Source organism: Vespa mandarinia, chromosome 19 (genome assembly GCF_050613455.1).
Source record: "Vespa mandarinia isolate Hongniang chromosome 19, ASM5061345v1, whole genome shotgun sequence".
Classification (NCBI taxonomy): Eukaryota; Metazoa; Arthropoda; class Insecta; order Hymenoptera; family Vespidae; genus Vespa; species Vespa mandarinia.
Window position 1 is genome coordinate 610,001 of NC_140828.1, and position 17,684 is coordinate 627,684.

General features: G+C 29.3%; 4 protein-coding genes across 11 annotated transcripts in view; all 4 read left to right on the forward strand.

Moving 5' to 3' along the window:
• Positions 1-7,083, forward strand: part of Ror (tyrosine-protein kinase transmembrane receptor Ror) — a 188,181-nt gene extending 181,098 nt beyond the window's left edge. For 6 of the 8 annotated variants that reach the window (XM_085662808.1, XM_035884907.2, XM_035884908.2 and 3 more), the window contains 10 exons: positions 1,920-2,013; positions 2,793-3,057; positions 3,155-3,279; positions 3,359-3,912; positions 3,987-4,223; positions 4,317-4,450; positions 4,525-4,741; positions 4,855-5,196; positions 5,297-5,565; positions 5,638-7,083. In XM_085662808.1, coding sequence (XP_085518934.1) covers positions 1,920-2,013; positions 2,793-3,057; positions 3,155-3,279; positions 3,359-3,912; positions 3,987-4,223; positions 4,317-4,450; positions 4,525-4,741; positions 4,855-5,196; positions 5,297-5,565; positions 5,638-6,348 — 2,948 coding nt within the window. In that variant the 3' untranslated portion in view covers positions 6,349-7,083. Of the gene's footprint in view, positions 1-1,919; positions 2,014-2,236; positions 2,447-2,565; positions 2,712-2,792; positions 3,058-3,154; positions 3,280-3,358; positions 3,913-3,986; positions 4,224-4,316; positions 4,451-4,524; positions 4,742-4,854; positions 5,197-5,296; positions 5,566-5,637 lie in introns of those variants that run through there. The other 2 variants (XM_035884914.2, XM_035884915.2) reach the window with 2 other exon arrangements.
• A 1,930-nt stretch (positions 7,084-9,013) lies between these two features.
• On the forward strand, positions 9,014-11,976 carry LOC118449784 (glutamate receptor ionotropic, kainate glr-3-like). The gene is made up of 7 exons (XM_085662689.1): positions 9,014-9,402; positions 9,764-9,858; positions 9,960-10,133; positions 10,327-10,553; positions 11,035-11,252; positions 11,356-11,609; positions 11,712-11,976. Exons 1-7 carry the CDS (start codon positions 9,181-9,183, stop codon positions 11,974-11,976), a joined length of 1,455 nt encoding a protein of 484 aa, XP_085518815.1. The 5' UTR covers positions 9,014-9,180.
• A 1,976-nt stretch (positions 11,977-13,952) lies between these two features.
• Positions 13,953-16,308, forward strand: LOC118449785 (uncharacterized). The gene is made up of 7 exons (XM_085662820.1): positions 13,953-14,402; positions 14,581-14,675; positions 14,772-14,942; positions 15,022-15,242; positions 15,307-15,524; positions 15,688-15,929; positions 16,050-16,308. The coding sequence occupies exons 1-7, from the start codon at positions 14,190-14,192 to the stop codon at positions 16,306-16,308; spliced, it is 1,419 nt and encodes a 472-aa protein (XP_085518946.1). The 5' UTR covers positions 13,953-14,189.
• Positions 16,309-16,699: 391 nt separating this feature from the next.
• LOC118449774 (V-type proton ATPase subunit e 2) lies at positions 16,700-17,601 on the forward strand. Its single transcript, XM_035884749.2, has 4 exons — positions 16,700-16,924; positions 17,085-17,132; positions 17,204-17,291; positions 17,441-17,601. Exons 1-4 carry the CDS (start codon positions 16,827-16,829, stop codon positions 17,459-17,461), a joined length of 255 nt encoding a protein of 84 aa, XP_035740642.1. The 5' UTR covers positions 16,700-16,826; the 3' UTR covers positions 17,462-17,601.
• Positions 17,602-17,684: the final 83 nt, after the last annotated feature.

The window sequence follows — 17,684 nt, forward strand, 5'->3', positions numbered from 1 at the left end:
TACGGTGAGTGAGTGGGATTGTCAATGGGTACGAAAAAAATTGAGTAAACTGTGAGGGTTCATTGGTCGGTTGGTTGGTGGTGATGTTGGCACGTTATGCCATTTTTACGTCATGCTTTTCAACGTTAATACTGAGTGACGTTTGAAACGATTCTCTTATAGACTTTTGATAGGTAGTTGGATACAAAACTGATAGAAGAGGGCAAAAGGGGAATGGCTGGTATGGAAGCGATGATAGGGATAGAGGGCGATGGGCAAGGAGGTCCAACCATTTTCAATGGGTATCATAATAGACGAATTTTCTTACAAGAAGGAACGACATCAAACGGCTTCCTTAGACCTCTTCCTCTCTTCCTCTCTCTCTCTCTCTATTTCTCTTTCTCTCTCTATTCGATTCCTTTTTAGAGTTTCATCGAAAAGAAAAAGCAATTTTGTACGGTAATCGTTTGGGTTTATATTATAGTGGAATTGGTTTTTAGGGAGAGACACCCTATATGTATTTATATGTATATATATGTATGTATGTATGTATGTATGTACGTACGTGTATATTTGTCCTTAGTGCAAGTTCTACGTTACTCAATATTTCTTTCTCGTTCTAATCTTTAATTTTACCATATCCTTCTATCTTTGTTCTCTTTCTCACGCAAAATCAGAAAATATCTTGTCCGTAAATAACACTGTAGTATCACAAAAGCAAATAATATCAGAAATCTGAATCTACCCTCGAACGAACCATGACCAAATCCCTAGATAGGGAAAAAAGAAAAGGCGATGAGAAAAGTGAGGGTGGGTTACGGGTGGGTGGCAAGTTTGAAGGGAGCAACTATTTCTTCTGTACCGTTATACGACGCCTACGATGGTGAATCATGTTACCTAAGAGTAAATAACTGAAAGCACGTGCCTTAGTGAAACTTTTGTAGACTAAGCAAAGTACGTAAATAACTTAACATGTTTTTGAAAGTAAACCTTTCGAGCAAGTAGATCTCTTTCTCTTTCTTTCTTTCTTTTTCTCTTTGGTATGTGTGAAAGAATAAAAAAAAGAAAAAAGAAAAAGAAAGAGCAAGGAAAAAGAGATATGTAAAATGATGTATAGAACAGCCAAAAAAAAAAAAAAAGAAAAAAGAGAGAGTGACTTTCATTATCCTTAAAAACTGTAGATGTATAAAAAGGACATTACATTAGGACATCATCAGTTTCATGATCGATATCGAATATTCATATATTTATTTTCTTTCTCTTTTTTCCTCTTTTGTTTTATTTTATACGAAGACGATGATGATTTTCGTCTTGTAACTTACAAAAGTAACGGTAACTGTATATAAAAAGTAAGAGCTAGGAAAAAAAAGAGAAAGAGTAGAGGGAGAGAGAGAGAGGACGAACAAAGTATATCGTGGTAAGATGATATTACACTTAAATTGAGTCCTGGAAGATGATACGAAACGTCGTGCTTTGAAGTTTTCGCCTTCATCTTGCTTCTACCCATCATAAATGTACTTCCCTTATCATCATCCCCTTTTCTTTATGACGGCCAGCCAGTAAATGAGTATTCCGAACTACTTTCATATATTATATATATTTCTATAGATATATATATATGTATATATATATATACACATACATATATATCGTTTTATCGTGAAATATTGGATGGTGAATTTGAATGGAACAAGTTTAGAAATCTTTTGGTAATCGTATAATATGAATATATACATAATTAATGAACGTGACGTGCATATTACGTAAAAAAAAGCAAAAAGATAAATCTTTATGCTATCTCTCTCTCTCTCTCTCTCTCCCTTTTTCTCTCTCATTCGTTTCCCTTATTCTTTACTATGCTAAAATAAAAAAGAAAACAAAGTTATTTCAATTTGTAAAATTTTAACCTAAAAAATAAAGAAAAAACTTACCTTTTTCAGCTCCAGTTAGTCCCATTGTACATTCAGATAACCCAACATTGGACACCGACGAATTTTCATCCGGTTTACCTGCTGGATCTAGTTTTATCGATGGGTAATTATCACTTCTTTTTTTTTTCAATATTATTATTATTATTATTTCTTTTTTCATTATTTACAACACCATATACACTCGAAAAAAAGGAAACACGACAATAAGTCGTCCGTGTCTTTTGAAATTCTCGAATTGACTGTTTAAAAAAAAAACAAAACAAAACAAAAGAATAAAGAAAAATAATTGCGCATGCGCATTTCGAAACGCGCGATAACCCTTCTATCAATGCAGAGAACACGCCGGATTCTAGTTTGCCGATGGCTTCCGCGGGTGTGGTGTTAAATAATATATACATTTGATATATTATTAATGTTTTGATAATTAAATTTACAATAATGAAGCTACTATTGTACCTAGCATTGTTAGAAAATATTTGTATTTTTGTACGAGGGTTATATATCGCCAAAAATCTTACCAACTTTTCGGAAAGAAGGTGACGCTTATGTTCTTTGTTATCGTTTATTATTTATGTATTACTATATGAGGTTATGTGAACATTGTATGTTAAACGTCACTTACTTTTCTTAATAATAAATTCATAAAAAACAAAGTCCTTATATTCTTCTTATTTTTCTCGTACAATATCTTCCTTTTTCTTTTTCTCTCTTTCTCTCTCTCTCTCTCTTTTTCTCTCTCTATCTCTCTCACACACACTTCAAACAAGTATACATATTTTCATTCTGAAATTGGAAGTAGAGGTTAAGTCTCATGCTTTTGTTTATATTTTGTAAGGGGAATCAGTTTAAGGTAAATTCATGAATGATTGTCTTTGATTTTAGGATGGATAATACAAACAGACTGGATATCTCAGGGATTGGTATGTCAACACCACACATCTCTCATTTGGCACCCACAAATTCTTTAAATATATTATCGCCCAGTCCACAACCGACTAGTTCCCAGTCTAGCACCGTGGATTTTAGTACATTCAGTGGCCTTAAAAACGTCAATATGCAAGTACCATCAGGTATGGTAAATTTTGCTGGATTTCCAAGTATTAATGCAATACCTGGGAAGAAAGACAATCATGAAGGAACTTGTGAGGTAAATATTTATTATGTAGTAACAAATGTTAATAAAGTAAGGATACTATCTTATATGTTTTCTTTTATCTTCTTTTTTCTTTTTTTTTTTTTTACAGATCTACGTGGGTAAAACCTGTGCACAATTTGTTGGAAATCAAACCGTTTACATTTTGTATCCAATGACTCAAAAATCGCTCGAAGACAAATTGATCCAAGCTTTTGGTGTTATAAACTTTTCAAAGTAAGCATATTATTTATTAGAACTACTTTATTGGAAAGTAGTAATGATACAATTTGACATTTATGTTTTGTGATGACAGTGATTTATCTTCCAATTGTGAAAGCTACGCCAAACCATCTTTATGTTATTCAACATTTCCTATTTGTCGAAACCCACCAAATAATCCAAAACCAAAGAATAGTGAATTCTCAGAATTCAGTAGTAAACTGTTTAATCGTCTTCAGTCTAATCAAGATGAACATTTGGAGGATGGTGATGGAGAGGATATGTTAGATGATTATACAAGAACGCATGGACTTCCTAGAAAAAGAAGTCCTACGTTAGGTCCTGGTTTTGAATTCAATCCAAGCAAAGAGAGAAAAGGAAGCAATCAGAAAATAATCAATCAAAGTTACGGAGACAGTCGTTCGTCCAATAAAAACGAAATGAATCGAAAATTACGAAGAATATGTCGGGAGGAATGTGAACTGTTGGAAAATGAATTATGTAGGACAGAATATGCGATTGCAAAGAGACATCCATTAATTGGACAAGTGCCTTTACTCGAATGCTCTGATTTACCACTTAAAGGCAGTCCAGAAGCACAAGATTGTTTAAGCGTTGGTATATCTACAAAAAATAATGTACAAGAAAGTTAGTATTGTTAATTTTATATTACTTTCTATACATAGAAATGAATACACATTGTTATGTATATTAATTTACAGACGATTACTGTTTTTGGGGCAATGGAGAGTCTTATCGTGGTACAGTGAAAACAAGCATTAGTGGTAGGCCTTGCTTGAAATGGTCTCATCTAATAATGCTTCACATTTCTAATTATCCCGAATTAGCTGGGCGACATTCATATTGTAGAAATCCGGCTGGTCAAGAAATACAGCCTTGGTGTTTTGTTGATGCTAATAATAGGACGCAAAAAGAATTTTGTCATATACCTAAATGTGGTAAGTTATTGTACAATCTGTTTATGTATGTATATGTCTATTACACAATTAATTATTTTAATTATAAGTATTAATTTTAATTTTATCTTACAGTTGAAAATTTGTGGATTTATGCGGTTGTTGGTTTTGTACTAATGGGAGGGTTTGTTACTATAATAATTTGTTATTGCTGTTGCTACAGAAGTAGAAAGTCCAGAAGACAAATGAATCACTTACCCTCAAATAAAGTTAGTAATAAGAATATATTACAATCGAGAATCTCCAAGATTTTCTTTATCCTATGGTACATTTCATATTTTAGATGTTGACTGGAATACAATGCGACAAAAACATATATGATGGAAGACGCAGTACTACACAACCTATGGAAATGAGTTCTCTTTTAGCTGGACCAGGCAACACGACTCCAGGTACAGGGACATTAAGTAGTGGCAGTAGTAGAACCTCGAATAACAGAGTACCTCAATTTACCACAAATAATGTGGTATTATTGCAAGAACTTGGAGAGGGTGCTTTTGGTAAGTAAATTAAAATTTGTAAATATATTGATTTGATACGCTTTCTTATATATTATGTATAAAATAATTTTCTTTTCTCTATACTATTCTTTTTATCTATACACTTTCAACAGGAAAAGTATATAAAGGTGAACTGCAGACTGGCAATAAATGTGAACCACCTATATATGTTGCCGTAAAGACATTAAAAGAGAATGCAAGTCCAAAAACACAGAGTGATTTTAAAAGAGAAGTCGATCTAATGACGGACCTTCGACATCCAAATATAATCTGTTTGTTAGGTGTTATATTAAAAGGTGAACCAATGTGTATGCTGTTCGAATATATGACACAGGGGGATTTGCACGAATTTTTAATCTGTCATTCGCCAAGATCGGACGTTCCATTGAACAATGTAACTGGAAAGATATTGGAGCAACCAGAATTTCTTCATATCGCATTGCAAATAGCATCCGGTTGGTTTCAAATTCATTTCAATCCATGGAATCCAAATAACCAATCGATTGATGATATACATTTGATAATTATCTTTAACCGAACTTACTTATTATATAGGCATGGAATATTTGGCGAGCCATCACTATGTTCATCGTGATTTAGCTGCTAGAAATTGTCTAGTAGGAGACAATCTCACCGTGAAAATTTCCGATTTCGGATTGTCACGTGATATTTATAGCAGTGACTATTACAGAGTTCAATCTAAAAGCTTATTGCCAGTACGATGGATGCCACCGGAATCAATTTTGTATGGTAAATTTACAACGGAATCGGACGTTTGGAGTTTCGGCGTTGTACTATGGGAAATTTATAGTTACGGTTTGCAGGTTAGAAAACACACAGTTCCATTAACGTTCGTTTTAATAATCTTTAACAACAATGAAATTCTTTTCAAACAGCCATATTACGGATATAACAATCAAGAGGTAATCGACATGATACGTTCTCGTCAATTATTACCATGCCCAGAGGATTGTCCAACGATGATATATAGTTTGATGATAGAATGTTGGCACGAGGTAGCTAATCGAAGGCCACAATTTCCAGAGATTCATCATCGTTTACACAATTGGTATATGAATCAAACTTATTTGAGCGATTTTTGCAATGAATCGATTACGAGTTATTCGGGGAGCAGTCACAAGAGTACCAATAAGACAAATTCAACGCAACTCTCAGCTCCTATATACAAAGCCGCTGATCAAAAGGAACAATTGTTTAAGACCAATATGGATTCATTGGTATGCAATTTAAATGATCACAATAATGCATTGAAGTTGCACCAACAACAAAACTTTTCAAATCCGGAATCCATCGTCGAGCAAAGAACTGCTTCTATTTTTAACGATCACAGTAATACACCTAACAAGACTGTTAATTATCAATCGCAAACTAATAATGTTAATTTAAACGATTACGATGATAACAAACAGTGTTGCTCGCCGAAATTGAGCGGTGCGAAAAAAGTTTTACCATCAGTTCCTCAACCGATAATAGGTAAAACGACAAACGCGTCGAATGGCACGAGACCAATGCAAAATGGTGCGCAATTAGTCGTCAGGTTACCAGATCCGAGTAAAGTAACTACCGAAACCAGGGTATCTAAGTGAAAGAGGAAAGAAGAAAAAACATAAACAAACAAAATCGATTATCCTAAAGGACATTACGAAAGGAAACATTTATTATTCTAACGCATTTAAGCGTTTTCACGATTGATGTGAAATCGCGTATCGATATAAGTTTTATCGTAATATATATATATGTATATATATATACATATATATATATATATGCATACGTGATCTTTTTATGAATTATATTTACTTAGCTCGGATAGGATGACTCGTTCTTTTTTTTATCGTCATCTTTTTTCTACGAACGAAATAAAAACGTTTTCTATACGCGTTTAAGCCCCCATACGCTTTCCCCTTCCCCCATCCAGTAACTCTCTTCAGAAAAAATGTTTCATATTAAGTTACCCCTCCGACCGCGGATGATTTTAATATATATATATATATTTTTTTTTTATTTGTAAAAAACATGGGTGAATTTTATATATTTTCTGTAGGTTTATATATATATATATATCTGTGCGTGCATCTGTGTGTGTGTGCGTGTGCGTGTGCGTGTGTGTGATACGCATTTCATAAAAGCAATATTATTTAGAAGCATAACTGATGAAATAACGTATCTCTATATATCTCAAATACATGAAATAAAATGTATTAATTGAAATATTATACAAATTCAATACTAGGGGAATTAATAGGCCTCGCTAAAAAATTCAAATTAATGTAATATAACTTTAAAAAAAAAAAAAAAAAAAAGAAAAGAATTTTGTTAATCCGCGAAGGGAGGGGTATATATTAAGTATAAACGTCAATGAACATGAAATGAATGATAATGTCTTTATCATTATCATAATACATCCTTTAAAAATAATCTCATGGTATTTAAATAATGAAATTATTATTTCTTCATATAATAACGATATCGTGCTTTTTTCTATTTTATACATATATTATGCCAAAATATTTATATCGAATTGAATATGGACTGAATCGCATCGGATAAATTAATAATCATCGCATTTGATAAAAATATCTAAGATATATGAATCTATCCTTGGATATATTTATCTCTAATAAGGATATAATTATATGAAATTTTTTTTACACCGAATTTTTCTACCTTCGATTGATCTATTTATAATATTAAAAAAAAAAAAAAAAGAAAAAAAAAATTGGAAAATAAACAAAACGAAAGAAGTAAAAAAGGGAGAAACTAAGAAGAGAAAGAAAACAAAGGCTGGTTTTATATCGTTTCCTTTTTATGTTATTATTATTATTATTATTATTATTATTATTATTATTATTATTATTATTATTATTATTATTATTATTATTATTATTATTATTATTGCAATAAGAGGTTGTGAAGCGATTCGACTGTTGTATTATCACGTACGCATATGATTGTGTTTAATACGTGTTATGATATTAAGTTTCCTATAAAAAAACGAAATGTACACTCACATATTTCTCGATATATATGTACATTAACTATATGTATATATATATATATATATATATATATATATATATATACATAATTCGTTCTTTTGTATGCGTATACACATAATTAGCGTGCTGCATTCTTCTCCTCCATAATCCTAAGAACGAAATAGATTTATATTTTAAAAAAAGTATGGTCATGGTACGTCTTAAAGCTAATCGATCGATCGAATATGTTAAATGTTCTGATAAAAAAAAATGTACTAATGAAAAAAAAAAGAAAAGAAAAGAAAACAACCATAAGGAAGAACCTATTGCCCTCGTAAAATAGCGAACGATGTTAAAATTTAATGCTGTCGTTTGTGTGTATAAAAAAAAAAAAGAAAAAAAAAGAGAAAAAAAATAAGAAAGAAAAAAGGAAAAAAAGGAAAAAAAAGAAAGAGAAAAAAAAAAGAAAAAAAAAGAAAACCCGATAATTAATGCGACTTCATACCGTGTATGTGTATAGAACGTAGAGCGAATAATAATTTTTAAAATGCTCTAAGATAAGATCTTAGAATTTGTTAGAGTTCGTCTAACATAAGTGTTTCGAGCGAGAGTGTGACTGATTGAGATTGTATTATACAAATTTTTTTTCTTTTTTTTTTTTTCTAATCATTTTTCTATTACGAGAAACGTTAGAGATCGTTCCGTCAGGGTTTTAAAGAAGTGAGAAAGAAAATCGAGGAAAAAAAAGAGAAAAAAAGAAAAGAACTATTTAATCAAATCCAATCTAATTCGATAGAATGAAAGAGAAAGAAACAAAGTGACTGACTGGATTTTTTAAATTGTAAGGAAATATTCTGAAAAAAAAAAAAAAAAAAAACTGACGAGCCTCTTCGACGCGCTATTTGTAATAATAAACTGTTTTCGTACTTTTATTAAACGCGTCGAATAAGTTTTAGTCTCTAAGTTAATTTATATCTATATAAATAAATAAATTATATATATATGTATACATATATATATATACATATTAAGTCAAGTATAATATACAATTCATGTTTTTTATATATACATGACGTGTTTGTTATATCTATCCTTTGTATGTGTTTATATGTGTATTTATGCATTAGACGAACATTCATTTTTCACATAATCACGGTGGTAATAGAGGTAAAAGCATTTACCATTATCGAACGGGAATTTTTTTTTATTTATCAGACATATACGATCTTGATGTATCCCCGTTCATTAGGGTCGAAACGTGGAATAATGATTTCAGATACGGTTCAATATATTACCATACGTATATATATATATATGTATATATATATATATGTATATATATATATATATGTACATATATTTTTAGGTCGCCATTAGTATCTTTTATATTTTCTTATAACTGTATATTCAATAGAACTGGTTTACGAAGAACGGTCACCGATGATCGTCCTTCGAGTTTATTTAATACTCGCGTTACTTCAATATATTTTTGATAATGGATTAGCAGCGAATGGTTTGATATGGGACAAGTATCGACAAAATTTCGTTCAATTATATTCGATACCGAGATTCGCAGCTTTAAATGACGAGGTACAAGCGAGACGACGACGATCCGAGTTGTACATTTTTCATCATGAACCCATCAGAGTGGCTTACTATGAGGTTTTATTCTTTTTTTCCTTCTTTCTAATTTTTCTTTTTTCTTTTTTTTTTTTATATATATATTTATACATATATAAAAAAAATGAGCTATTGATATTGAAAGTGAGGCAAGTCTATTTTATGAAAAAAAAAAAAAAAAAAGAAAAAGATAATTGCAGCTAATTTTTATTACGAATTAACGTAAAATTAATGTTTTCAATCAATTCCCAATAAATATCTTTTTAATATCAATGTAAATTACTAAGTTACTAGTAATTTATTTCTTAGTTATTTATTAGTTTTTTATTTAGTTACTTATTTAATTTTTCTTTCTTTTTTCTTCTTTATTTTAATCCCCTTGTTGCATATCTCTTGGATCCAGGATCCTCACGTGGTCATGTTCTACGAAAACAACACCAAAATTCGAGGTATTTCCGGCGAAGTATGGACGCTACTCGCTGATTATTTAAATTTTACGTACGTAAACGATAATATTATATTAATAGAGAAAGAAAAAAATCGAAATTATATTAATCATCGAATTATTTTCGAATTATATATTTTTTTTTTTTTCTTAGATTAATACCAGTGAAAAGCAAATCTAATACATTCGGTGAACCTTTGGAAGATGGTACCTACGATGGGGTCATGGGTATCTTTAAACGTAACGAAACTGATATCATTTTGCGAACCGGACTTTATAAATTTCGTAAAAAAGATATGGATTATACTATTCCTATTTATCGTACCGGGTACGATTTAATTTACATTTCATTAAACTTTATTAGAATATAAAAGATCAAGATAAAAGATTGAAAGATTTTATTCAATTTGCATGAACATTGATTTCATGACGTAAAAAATTAATTTTTCTTTTTTCCCTTTCGTGTGTTTTCATTGTTTATTCTTTTTCTTTTTTCTTTTTTTTCTATCTCGTTTTTTCAGATATAATTTGCTAATACATCCGAAATGGCAATACGATAATATGTGGTTAATAGAAATGTTCTCGACAAAAACCTGGTACTTCATTATATCCATATTCGTGATTCTCTGTCTTTTCGGTTATTTCGCACAAAAGATACCAGAAATAAATACTGAAGATAATAAAACCAAAATCAATTTCAATTTGAGCGATCACATCTTTCATACGTTCGCTATAATGTGTTCCCAAGGTAAAAATAATGTATAGGATCGATAAAATCATTCTAGATCAGAGATTCCCAAAGATTCGATCGTATTAAAATTATATTTATATTTATATACAAATTTATAATCGCATAAATCTTTAAATGATTAAGAAACTTAAGTTGAACGATAAATTTTGACAATAGGATTTCGTAGAAAGAAAAGAATTAATTCGATCAATAATAAAAAAAAAAAAGGAGAAGAAACAAAGTAAAAAACAATTTTCAAAACAATTTCGATACATCGTTCGATACATCTTTCAATACATCGTTCGATACATCGAGCTATTGAAAATGAATTGCGCGGGCAAATTTGAATTTTCTTTTATATTTTGGGAAACTTTGTTTTAGATAATTAATGCGATAATAATAATAATAATAATAATAATAATAATAATAATAATAATAATAATAATAATAATAATAATAATAATACTTTAACGATAAGAAGTATTTACTTTTTTCTTAGGATATCTACCATCAGATTACTTCGACAAATTCAAGATACTTTCCACTTCGAAGAATATTTTTTCTTGGCTAATATTTTTAACCTTTAGCTCGCATTTGATATATCGTATGACCAACAGAGAAGTGATACCACCATTCAATAATTTCGATGATCTATTAAGCAATACCAATTATATTATACTAAGTTTTCGTGGATCAATGGTACATGAATCCTTCGAGGTATGAAATTATTTTCGAATTATTCATTATGATAGAACATGTGATTAACCGTAAGATTTTCTTTTTTCTTCCTTTTTTTTTTGTTATCTTTTTCATTTTTTAGAAAAGAATGAAAATTATGATAAAGAATAATCCAAAATGGAAAAATCGTATAAAGTTCATGGACGATGAAAGAGATATATATAGAACAGCGTGTAGTAACAAAAATAAATATGCGATATTCGAAGTACACGATACGTTTACTGTTATAAGTAGATTCGTTTGTACATTAATGCCTATTGGTAATCTTTATTATAAAACATGGATTACATTTGGAATTCAAAAACATCTACCGTATAAGCGAACGATCGATATCGCGTAAGTTCATTATCATAAATTAAACAGTATGATTCAATTATATTAAATCATTATTTCGAATCAAATCGTTTTTCAATGAAATATATACTTCAATTCGTATAGGATCATAAAGATGCAAGAAGTTGGATTGGTTGATTGCTTGAAGGAACGTTGGTTGTTAACAAAACTTGACAATAAAGAGAACAATCGTTTCGACAAGATCGACTTCGATCAAATTTACGTTATATTCTGTATTCTATCGATAGGATTTTTAGCGGCCATTTTGGTACTCGCAATAGAGCACATTGTCTTCTTTTACGAATCGAAATTAGACGTGAAAATTGAGAAACGAGTTAGACGTAAAACAGTAAAGATATTAATTAAATAATGAAATAAATAAAATCGTGTTTACGATGATGATTCTTCGAATTTTTAAAGACGATGTAAAGAAAAAAAAAAGAAAAAAATTAAAAAAAAAGAAAAGCCAATAATCCAATAAATCAATGTTGAATAAGTAAATCTTGATTAAAACAAAAAAAAACGACCGAATCAACAATAAATAATTATATTAAATAATTAATTACCTTGCAAACTGATGATTGATTGTTTTGGCCATGATGATTGATTGTTTTTTATTCTTACGGGGTTCTATATAAAAAAATATATTATCTAGGTAAACGAGATTGAATCAATAAGACGTTTTCGATAAGAGAATGTCATTTTGCATGGCTGTTTTTTTGTATTTAATTTTTTGCATTTAATTGCTTACCTTCTCTTCGACTTTGACAATAATGATGAGGAGATGATGAAGAAGAGAACACCATTTTGAACATCATCCGTAAACATATTAGTCTTATTCAAATAATAATATATACCACGTAATAAGCATAGTGGATAACGTGTGTATTAGATAAATAATTATGTTTTCGTGTTCTAAGGTTTTCTTTAAGTTTTTTTCGAGAGCTTCGTCCAATAACTTCTTCGCTCGTATTGATGCTCGTTTCGTCATCATGCTTGAAAATTAGCGTGATCGTCATTGAAACGTATTAATTAATATCCGAATATCCGTAATTTACGTAATTACGCGGATTTGATTTAATTTATTCGTAATAACGAAATATGATTGTCCGACATCGCTACGTTATGTTAAAATAATTTCATTCGAATCAACGATGTTAAATGAAACAATGCTTTTTAGCTTTATTATACTTGTCGCTTTATATCCTTCACGTTAATCATGCTTTATCCGATTTAGTCGAAGATAATGTTGTTGAAAAAAATAGAAAAAGAAAAGAAAAAGAAACAAAACGAAAAAAAAAGCGACGATGTAATGATAAACTTATGTATGTTGCTGTAACTTAAAACATTATTGTTTTCAATTTTTCTTTTGTTTTGTTTTTGTTTCGTCATTCATCTACGTAATATATTATATTTATTCTCTTATATACGTATATGTATATTCATATATATATATATATGTATATATGTAATATCGTGAGACTATCAATCTTTTATAATAAATGATATTCTATTTCAATATAGCCGAATTTTCGTTTCCATTTCTCATGTTTTATCATTAGTCACATAGTTATTTATTCTATAACGAAATATCATTGTGTAGTACTATTGTTTGTAATATATATATATATATATTAAATATATTAATAAAATAAAAAAAAAGTTTTGAATGATCCTATTTAATTATTTTTTAATGTGATTTTTAAAATATTAATTTTAATTACTTTCCCATTATCATTCATAATTTTATACTTATTTCTAATAATTAATATATTACAAAAAACATATATATATATATTATTAAACGATATACACATATCTAGATTAATTGATCCACATAACAGGATTAATTTTAATGCAATATAATGAGTAATAATAAAATAAAACTTTAAGATTATTAAACATTTTAATTTATATTTCATCTCTATCGTCGATTTATCAAAAATATTTAACGTAACTCGCACATTAGAAAATAATGAATGTACCTAAAAATGAGTCTTTTCTATCTCACTCTCTCTCTCTCTCTCTCTCTCTCTCTCTCTCTCTCTCTCTCTCTTTCTTTCAGATTATATATATTTCTATTTTTACCAAATAGGTTTTTACTAGGAAACATTAACTAATGTCATATAATGACACTTTGCACTACGATAAACAACACGGAAGGATAACACATGACTAATGGAAATGGAAAAGGGATGAAAATGGTAGGGAGGGATGAGGGAGAGGATGAAAAAACTCGGTCGCATGAAAAGAGAGAAAGAGAGTAAAGAGTATATGTATTGGGGTGATGTGTTACACAAACTCTACTATAAAAAATCTGTGATTGTTACGTGTTGTGCTGAAAGCTTAATATGCGGAAATTAGATAACATAAATCGTTATCGAAATGTCTACCCCCTCTATCTCTGTAATATTCGCTCGCATGCTAAATTATTAACAAACACGCGATTTCATGGTTAATATTTCTCACTAATCGAAATCGAGGAACGTCATTCTTAAACTTTACAGTTCAGTGACAAAATCTAATTCTCAGTCAGATTTGTTCGTTTGTTATTATTTTTTTCTTTTTCTATTTTTTAACACCATGAGACGTATCCTATTGATGGCAACCATTCAAAATCTATTAGTGATCTCGCATACGATTGGTGGTTTAATATGGAACAAAAATCTTGGAAACTTCGTACCGATATTCAGCATTCATCCTTACTCGACTCTTCATCGTGAATTATTATTGAAACAACGGGAAATCGAGACGCATAATTTTCAAGGGCAAATCATTGAACTTACCTACTTTCAGGTAAAGGAAAAAATAATAAAAATAACAATAATAATAGTAATAATAATGATGATGATGATGATGATGATGATGACGACGACGGCAGAAAACTTTCTTTACTTTTTTATTCTTTTCTTTATCTACCTAAAATGAAAAATAAAAAACACATTTCTTCTTTTTCTTTTTCTCTTTATCACAGCAAAAAAATATAGTGTTCTTCTATAAAAATGATACCAAGATCACAGGACTAGTCGCGGACATATGGAATTTGCTGGCTGACTCATTGAACTTTACGTAAATTTCAAATAATTATGAAATATTATTATTGTCGTACGATAATTGATATTTTAATCGAATCTTTTTGTTTCTTTTCTCTTTTTTTTTTTTTAGATTAAAATCAATACGCACGAACGAAACGTTTTCTGGTAGTCAAAAAGACGATATTTTTGATGGTTTATTAGGTAAACTTCAAAGACATGAAACCCATGTAATACCAAAGATAGAAATGTATTCTAGCCGAATTGCGGCCGCTGATTTTACGCCTGCACTCTGGAGTACTACGTACGTAATATAATATCTATAATATATATATATATTAAATGTAACGTTTAATATAAAATATATTAAACGTAATATATAGGCAACGACTATTCATTCAACTGAAATACACGCACGATAAAAATTGGATGCTGTATTTATTCTCATGGAAAGTATGGTATTCGATTTTAATGATGTATTTAATATTAACCCTATTCAGTCACATATCGCAAATAATATTTTGTTATTACGTCGAAAAAATCAAACAAAAAGCATACTTCATTGATCATTGTTTCTACAATTTCGCCATGATGTGCAAACAAGGTAAGGATCATTGATTATTTCTTTTTCTTTTGTATCTCTTCCTAATCATCGTCGAGAATTTCAGGTTGTATCCCGAAGGAATTCGAAGGAAGATCACGAATTTTAGAATTATCGCTTGGTTTGTTCTCAAGTTTAATTCACATAGCATTTTCAGCTTTGATATTTACATACATGACGCACAAAATTTATGTAAAACCTTTCAAAGATCTTGATCATTTGAAAAATCATACAAATTATAAAATCGTCACTTTAAACGGATCTATTCCTTATTTAGCATTTATGGTAAATACAAGAATTTTCTTCTTTAAAAAAGAAAAAAATAAAAGAAAAAAAAAAAAACGTGAAACAAATTCGCAAAAACAACGAACAACCTTCTTATAATATTCGATTATATTATTAGACTTTATTATATATATATATATATAATTATTAATTGATATTTTAGAAAGGTTATCGAGTTTTGAATGAACTCTTTGAAGAAGAACGATTAGTTGTCATGCAAACGGAGAGGGAGATGTACAGAAAGGTTTGTTCTAACGAGTACACCATGTTTTACGACGAGGACGTGTACAATGCAAAACAAAAATATTTTTGCAAATTGAACCCCATAGGCATGCCATATTTTACGACATGGGTTGCATCCGCCATAAGTAAAAATTTCAAATATAAAAGAACGATAGATATAGGGTAAATTTAAATTCATTCACGTGTATATAATTCGTCGACATGCGAAAAAAAAATTATATATATATATATATATATTATTATATGAAAAATAAAAAATAATATATCGTATTATATCGTTAGCATCATAAGATTGCACGAGATTGGTTTGATATCAAAATTGAGAAAACAAATAGCATTTCACAATATGAAGGACGAGGAATGGCAAAAACCAAATCCAATTGAAATGAATCAAGTGTCTTTGGTATTCATTATGTTATCTGGAGCATCCGTTTTATCAAGCATTATATTCATTATCGAAAATTTGATATTTGTTTGGAATCAACGAAAGGCACGATTAATTTACACAAAGAATAAACTCCAACGACGATTGATTTATTAAGAGTTCGATATATTGACTTAAGAATATATATTTTTCTTTTTCAATCGCTCATCTATCTTAAAAATATATATTCATATATGAATTATTTACTTTCAAAGCCTTTTTCTCTCTCTCATCCCTGATCCATAATCAATTTTGTCAAGGATATTTTCAATAGTTTTCTTTTACGAACTAAAGAGAAAAAAAATAAAGAATTTTCTAAAACAGAATTAAAGAGAATTTTTTATAAAGTTTTCTATATCGATTTTATATGTTTATTATAAGGAAACATAGTTTCTTTGTTCTACGTTTGAAATTCGCGGTATATAGTATCGAATCGATACGATACGATATACCATGCGATTATTCATTGTAGTCACGTGAGATACCTTCGATATCATATCGATTTATATCGAGTATTTTACTCATGTGATTACTACACACACTCGAGCCAACATCCCGCTGGTCAGAATTCATTATTTCATAGATCTCTGTTTCTTCGTTTCTCGTTCGTTGATATAATTCAAATAGATCGTAAAATGGGAGCATCCGTAGTACCAATATTAGTATTTACCATTTTGTGGGGAGCTGTTGGTATAGCTTTGCCTTGTTTCGTACCTACTGGACCAAATCGTGGGTATGATATATATTAAATATTTTAATACGGCCCATCCCACTGTGATCTATCTGTCAATGAAAATTTTTCCCATAGATCTAAAGATATTTTTTTTCAATTAATTATTTCTATATCTCTATTTCTTTTCTTTTTTTGTTTTTTCTCTCTGCATCCACTTTAGAATACTACAAGTTGTTCTCATATTAACAGCGTTTACTTGTTGGTTATTGTAAGTATCATTCAAAGATTAATATCAAAAAATATTCTATCATTATCGATAAACATATATTATTATTCCAGCTGGTTGTGTTGTTACATGGCGCAAATGAATCCATTAATTGGACCAAAATTATCAAACACGACTATACTCATGATGGCTCAAGAATGGGTTAGTTTGTTTCTTTATTTTTCTTCTTTCCTTTCTATTATAATCCTCATTCTATTTAAAATTCAATCATGTTATCTTTAATGAGTTAATATAGTTATTAACAAGTTAAGATTAATATTTTAATTAAACAATGATTTATTTCATTTTAGGGTTCACGGATCGAACAATGAACAAATAAATGTAATTGATGTAATATGAATTTCTCTGTATGTATATATACTTCTTATAAATTACTTAAATGAATATATTCCAAGAAACTAGGATATACCATTGTTATATAGGTGATATGCTTCTATTTATCAATATGAAATTACAATTATATATATATATATATATATGTATATAATTGTAATTTCTAAGTTAAAATATTTGTACAAATAATCTTAGGTTATA

What these genes read in the sequence shown, in the direction of transcription:
- LOC118449784 (XM_085662689.1), top strand. Translation starts at nt 9,181, where the DNA reads ATGATCGTCCTTCGAGTTTATTTAATACTCGCGTTACTTCAATATATT. An exon ending in GCTGATTATTTAAATTTTAC is followed by an intron (nt 9,859 to 9,959) that starts GTACGTAAACGA and finishes TTTTTTTCTTAG; the next exon opens with ATTAATACCAGTGAAAAGCA. An exon ending in CGCTATAATGTGTTCCCAAG is followed by an intron (nt 10,554 to 11,034) that starts GTAAAAATAATG and finishes CTTTTTTCTTAG; the next exon opens with GATATCTACCATCAGATTAC.
- LOC118449785 (XM_085662820.1), top strand. Translation starts at nt 14,190, where the DNA reads ATGAGACGTATCCTATTGATGGCAACCATTCAAAATCTATTAGTGATC. An exon ending in TTGAACTTACCTACTTTCAG is followed by an intron (nt 14,403 to 14,580) that starts GTAAAGGAAAAA and finishes TCTTTATCACAG; the next exon opens with CAAAAAAATATAGTGTTCTT. An exon ending in CCTGCACTCTGGAGTACTAC is followed by an intron (nt 14,943 to 15,021) that starts GTACGTAATATA and finishes CGTAATATATAG; the next exon opens with GCAACGACTATTCATTCAAC.
- LOC118449774 (XM_035884749.2), top strand. Translation starts at nt 16,827, where the DNA reads ATGGGAGCATCCGTAGTACCAATATTAGTATTTACCATTTTGTGGGGA. An exon ending in GCGTTTACTTGTTGGTTATT is followed by an intron (nt 17,133 to 17,203) that starts GTAAGTATCATT and finishes TTATTATTCCAG; the next exon opens with CTGGTTGTGTTGTTACATGG. An exon ending in TCATGATGGCTCAAGAATGG is followed by an intron (nt 17,292 to 17,440) that starts GTTAGTTTGTTT and finishes ATTTCATTTTAG; the next exon opens with GGTTCACGGATCGAACAATG.